The sequence below is a fragment of the Nicotiana tomentosiformis genome, chromosome 6 (genome assembly GCF_000390325.3).
Source record: "Nicotiana tomentosiformis chromosome 6, ASM39032v3, whole genome shotgun sequence".
NCBI classification, from domain to species: domain Eukaryota; kingdom Viridiplantae; phylum Streptophyta; class Magnoliopsida; order Solanales; family Solanaceae; genus Nicotiana; species Nicotiana tomentosiformis.
Genome location: NC_090817.1, coordinates 136,698,036 through 136,704,366, shown reverse-complemented (window position 1 = coordinate 136,704,366; position 6,331 = coordinate 136,698,036). Strand labels below are relative to the sequence as shown.

Here is a 6,331-nt window from a genome sequence, read left to right as displayed (position 1 = left end):
TGGCTAGATTTGGGCCACTTGGAGCTGGATATTCGTAGAAAAGGCATTATGACTGATTGATTCAGCTTGGTTCGAGGTAAGTGGCTTGTCTAACCTTGTGTGAGGGAAACTCCCCTTAGGATTTGGTACTGTTTGATATGTGAGCGCCGTGTACGTGAGGTAACGAGTACGTACACGGGCTATTTGTTGTAAAACTCCATTTTTGACTAAGTCATAACTTGTTTTCTCCTTATTTGAAACACACTAGCATATGTAACCATCCTGTTTTGACTAGAATAGCATACCTACTTCTTTAACTACCTATTTGAACTCTTTGCAGCATGTTTAGTGAAATTTCCTGCTTTCCTTGACTTGAACTTAGTCTAAACTGTTGGATTTCTTGCTGTAATTGTTATTTCGGTTGGTTGCGCTGCATATTTACTTTGGGACTACGGAACGGTATTCCGAGATATCTCCCTATTTTGCATATTTATTTTGGGACTACGAAACTGTATTCCGGGAGATCCCCCTGCACATTTACGTTTGGAACTACGAGACGGTATCTCGGGAGATCCCCTATTGTTATTCACTATGTTCTGAGTTGTTGTCTTTCATTGATTCTATTCCCGTTAGACTTTTGTATTTATTTTACTGCGATATTTCATTCTGTCTTATTTCATTATATTTATACCAGTAGGGCCCTGATCTGATCTCGTCACTACTCGACCGAGGTTAGGCTAGGCGCGTACTGGGTACCGTTATGGTGTACTCACGCCCTTTCCTGCATATATTTTTCGTGTGCAGATCCAGGTTCATCTTACCGGCCTCATCACTAGTTGTAGTCGCTGCTGCTTATTGGAGACTTCAAGGTACATCTGCTCGTGCCCGCAGATCCTCGGAGTCCCCCTCTATCCCCCTATGTTCATTTTCCTTCTTTCTATAGAAATGATGTATAGAACGGTTAAGACTTCTTAGTAGGTTGTGACTTACGGTATTCCAGGTTTTGGGAAATTGTTTTGTACATTTTCAAAGGTGCTATTTGTATATGCCAAGTGGCATTCAGTTGTTTATTAGATATTTGTTACTGTTAGTAGTTAATGTTCATGCTTTAATTTCATTTCCGCAAAAGTGTTAGGCTTACCTAGTCGTAGAGACTAGGTGCCGTCACGACGGTTCACGGAGGGAGAAATTGGGTCGTGAAAAGTTGGTATCAGAGCTCTAGGTTCATAGGAGTCGTGAGTCACAAGCCGATTTATTAGAGTCTCGCGAATCGGTACGGAGACGTCTGTACTTATCTTCGGGGGGCTATGGAACTGTTAGGAACAAACATACTTCTTTGATTCCTTATCGTGCGAGTTATTAGCATCAAATTATAAATATTCTTTATTCTATTCTTTCCCGCAGATGGTGAGGATCCGTACCGGAGGATCTGACGACCAAGCACCCGCGCCCCTACTAGAGCCGCCAGAGGCCGAGGCCGGGGTAGAGTATAGCCACGCGGGGCAGCCAGAGCACCCGTGCAAGCTGCGACAGATGAGCCCCCAACAGTTCCAGCTGGAGGGCAGGCACCAGAGGTTCCTATTGCTGCACCAGCCCTCCAGGAGACTCTAGCCCAGTTCATGAGCATGTTCAGCACCTTAGCTCAGGCTGGATTGATTCCATTAGCTCTCGCAACATCTCAGGCTGAGGGAGGGGCACAGACTCCCGCAGCACACACTCCTGAGCAGAGGGTCTAGGTTGATCGGGACCTAAAGTTCATTCTTATGCCGTCGGTAGCCCCGGTTCAGCATGAGACTAGGACATCCGCTTCTGAGGCGGAGCAGCTCAGACTTGAGTGGTACCAGAAGTAACACCCACCTACCTTCAGCGGATTGGCTACAGATGGTGCTCAGGGTTTTCTGGAGGAGTTTCATCATATTCTCCGTACTATGGGCGTAGCAGAGATGAGTGGGGTTTCTTTTACCACTTTCCAGCTTAGAGGAGCAGCCTATTAGTGGTGGCGTGCTTATGAGTCGAGTAGTCCGGATAAGGCAACTTCACTTACATGGACTAAATTCTCGAACATGTTTTTGAGAGAGTATGTCCCTCAAAGCCTTAGGGATTCATGGTGTGCGGAGTTTGAGCAGTTGCACCAGGGTGCTATGATTGTGTCAGAGTATGCAGTCCGCTTCAGTGATTTGGCCCGACATGCACCGGCTTTGGTTGCCACAGTTCGAGAGAGGGTTCAATGATTTTTTGAGGGACTCCACCCCAGTATTAGGATTAGTATGGTCAGGGAGCTAGAGATGGATATTCCTTACTAGAAGGTTGTGAGTATTGCTAGGAGATTGGAGGGCATGCTTGCCCGAGATCGAGACCGAGAGGAGAGAGAGGCCAAGAGGTCTCGAGAGACTGGTTCTTATTCTGGAGCTAGTGCCCAGTAGCCCGCCATGGTAGGGGTTATGTAGGTCACCCCGTTCATTCAGCTCTTCCAGCCGCCAGTGGTGTTCCATCCCCTTCTAGGCCCAGGGAGCATTATTATGCACCGCCAGTATCTAGTGTGCCTCCTGCTTGGGATGCTTTTAGCGGCCAGTCCAGCAGACCTGGCCCTAGTCAGTCGCAGCAGCCACGCCCCCCGATGGGTTGTTTTGAGTATGGAGACACCCTCCATATGGTGAGGGATTTCCCCAGACTTAGTAGGGTTGCACCTCCACAGACTTCTCAGCCACCGCGTACTCCACCGGGACCTCAGGCCATGATTCCAGCACCAGCTACCGCCCCACCTACTCAGCTAGCTCGAGGTCGAGGTTGGGGAGGTCAAGGTCGCCCTAGAGGGGGAGGCCAGACCAGGTATTATGCTCTAATGGCTTGTACAGATGCAATTGCTTCCGACTCTATCATTACAGGTGTTATTCCAGTCTGTCATAGAGTTGCGTCGGGATTATTTGTCCCAGACTCTCCATATTCATATGTGTCCTCTTATTTTGCCCCACATTTGGGCATATCTCAGGATTCTTTGAGTTCCCCTGTTTATGTGTCTACTCCTGTGGGAGATTCTCTTGTTGTGGACCGCGTGTATAGGTCATTTTTTATTGTTCTTAGTGGTTTTGAGACCGGAGTCGGCTTATTATTACTCAGCATGGTAGATTTTGATGTTATCTTGGGCATGGACTGGTTGCCTCCCCATTATGTTATTCTTGTTTGTCACGCTAAGACCATGACGCTGGCTATGCCAGGCTTACCGCGATTAGAGTGGAGAGTTACCTTAGAGTATAGTCCCAGCCGAGTTATTTATTTTCTTAAAGCTCAACGAATGGTTGAGAAGGGGTGTGACGCGTATATAGCTTATGTGAGAGATGTCAGTACTGATACCCCTACAATTGAATCAGTTCCAGTAGTGAGGGACTATCTGGATGTGTTCCCAACTGATCTTCCGGGCATGCCGCCCGACAGAGATATTGATTTCGGCATTGATTTATTGCCGGGCACTCAACCTATCTCTATTCCTCCATACCGTATGGCTCCTCCTGAGTTGAAGGAGAAGTTGCAGGAGTTGCTTGATAATGGCTTCATTAGCCCGGTGTGTCACCTTGGGGTGCTCCTATCTTGTTTGTGAAGAAAAAGGATGGTTCTATGCATATGTGTATTGATTATCGCCAGTTGAACAAAGTCACAGTGAAGAACAGGTATCCTTTGCCTCGTATTGATGACCTATTTGATCAGTTACAGGGTGCCAAATTGTTTTCCAAGATTGACTTGCATTCAGGCTATCATCAGTTGAAGCTTCGGGAGCCAGATATCCCGAAGACTGCTTTCATAACCAAATATGGTCACTATGAGTTTCTTGTTATGTCTTTTGGGTTGACCAATGCCCCCAACAACTTTTATGCACTTGATGCATAGTGTGTTCCGGTCCTATATTGATTCTTTTGTCATCGTATTCATTGATGACATTCTAGTGTATTCCCGGACTCGGGAGGATCATGAGCAGCACCTGAGGACAGTGCTTCAGACTTTGAGAGAAAGGAAGTTGTATGCGAAGTTCTCAAAATATGAGTTCTAGTTAGACTCTGTTGCATTTTTGGGTCATATTGTGTCGACTGAGGGGATCAAGGTGGATCCGAAGAAGGTGGAAGCAACGTAAAGTTAGCCCAGACCATCCCCAGCTACAGAGATCCGGAGTTTTCTTGGGTTGGCGGGGTATTACCGTCGGATTGTTGAGGGATTTTCTTCTATTGCAGCACCTATGCCCAACCTGACCCAGAAGGGTGCTCCGTTCAGGTGGACAGAGGAGTGTGAGGAGAGCTTTCAGAAGCTCAAGACAGCTTTGACCACAACCCAGTATTGGTATTGCCTTCAGGTTCGGGGTCTTATACAGTTTATTGTGATGTGTCGCGAGTTGGCATCGGCGCGGTGTTGATGCATGACCGTAGGGTGATTTCTTACACGTCCAGACATCTGAAGGTGCATGAAAAGAACTATTCTATTCACAACCTTGATCTAGCAGCTATTGTTCATGCCTTGAAGATTTGGAGGCACTATTTGTACGACGTTCCTTGTGAGATCTACACTGATCACCGGAGTTTGCAGCATCTGTTCAAGTTCAAGCAGAAGGATCTTAATTTGCGTCAGAGGAGGTGGTTAGAGCTGCTTAAGGATTATGACATCACCATTTTATACCACCGGGGGAAGGCCAATGTGGTGGCCGATGCTTTGAGTCGCCGGGCAGAGAGTTTGGGGAGTTTAGCTTATCTACCAACAGTAGAGAGGCCCATGGCATTGGATGTTCAGGCCTTAGCCAGCCAGTTTGTGAGATTGGATATTTCTGAGCCAAGTCGAATATTGGCTTGTGTAGTTTCTCTATCTTCCCTTTTATGATCGTATCAGGGAGCGTCAGTATGATGACCCCCATCTGCTTGTCCTTAAGGACACGGTCTAGCACGGTGATGCTAAGGAGGTCACTATTGGGGAGGATGGTGAATTGAGGATGCATGGAAGGTTAGGTGTTCCCAATGTGGACGGTTTGCGTGAGCTGATTCTCCAGGAGGCTCACAGCTCGCGGTACTCCATTCATCCGGGTGCCGCGAAGATGTATCAGGACCTGAGGCAGCATTATTGGTGGAGGAGGATGAAAAAGGACATAGTAGAGTATGTGGCTAGATGTCTAAATTGCCAGCATGTGAAGTATGAGAATCAGCGACCGGGTGGGTTGCTTCATAAGATAGAGATTATGGAGTGGAAATGGGAGCGGATCACCCACAGACTCAACGGAAGTTTGATGCAGTTTGGGTGATTGTGGACAGGCTGACCAAGTTAGCTCATTTCATTCCTGTGATGACTACCTATTCTTTCGAGCAACTGGTTCGAGTTTATATCTGTGAGATTGTCAGACTTCATGGCGTGCCGGTATCTATCATCTCTGACCGGGGCACGCAGTTTACATCGCGGTTCTGGAGAGCCGTACAGCAGGAGTTGGGTACTCGGGTGGAGTTGAGCACAACCTTTCACCCTCAAACGGACGGGCAGTCCGAGCGGACTATTCAGATTCTTGAGGATATGCTCAGTGCGAGTGTGATGGAGTTTGGAGGTTCTTGGGATCAGTTCTTGCGCTTGCGGAGTTTGCCTACAACAACAGTTATCAGTCCAACATTCAGATGGCACCGTATGAGGCTCTGTATGTAGGCAGGGTCGGTCCCTAGTGGGTTGGTTCGAGCCGGACGAGGCCAGATTATTGGGTACGGACTTGGTTCAGGATGCCTTGGAGAAAGTGAAGGTGATTTAGGACAGACTTCAAACAGCCCAGTCCAGACAAAAGAGTTATGCGGACCGGAAGGTTCGCGATGTTGCATTCATGATTAGAGAGCAGGTCCTGCTTTGGGTTTCGCCTATGAAGGGCGTTATGAGGTTCGGAAAGAGAGGCAAGCTAAGCCCAAGGTTTATTGGCCCCTTTGAGGTGTTGCGGTGAGTTGGGAAGGTTGCTTATGAGCTTGCCTTACCTCCCAGCCTAGCAGGAGTTCATCCGGTATTTCATATTTCGATGCTCCGGAGGTATCACGGCGATGCGTCACATGTGTTGGATTTCAGCTCAGCCCAGTTGGATAAGGATCTATCCTACGTTGAGGTGCTAGTGGCTATTTTGGACAGGAAGGTACGGAAGCTGAACTCAAAGAACATTGCATCAGTAAAGGTTCAGTGGCGGGGCTAGCCGATCGAGGAGGCGACTTGGGAGATCGAGCAGGATATGCGCAGCCGTTATCCCCATCTTTTTATAGCTTCAAGTATGTCTCTATACTCGTTCGAGGACGAACGATTATTTTAAGAAGGGGAGGATGTGATGACCCGGCCGGTCGTCTTGAGAGTTATAGCCCTGATC

At 47.8% G+C, this 6,331-nt stretch overlaps 1 protein-coding gene across 1 annotated transcript; it reads left to right on the top strand.

Moving 5' to 3' along the window:
- Positions 1-3,097: 3,097 nt before the first annotated feature.
- LOC138894829 (uncharacterized) lies at positions 3,098-3,574 on the top strand. The gene has a single exon (XM_070179558.1). The coding sequence runs from the start codon at positions 3,098-3,100 to the stop codon at positions 3,572-3,574; it is 477 nt and encodes a 158-aa protein (XP_070035659.1).
- The last annotated feature ends 2,757 nt before the right edge of the window (positions 3,575-6,331 follow it).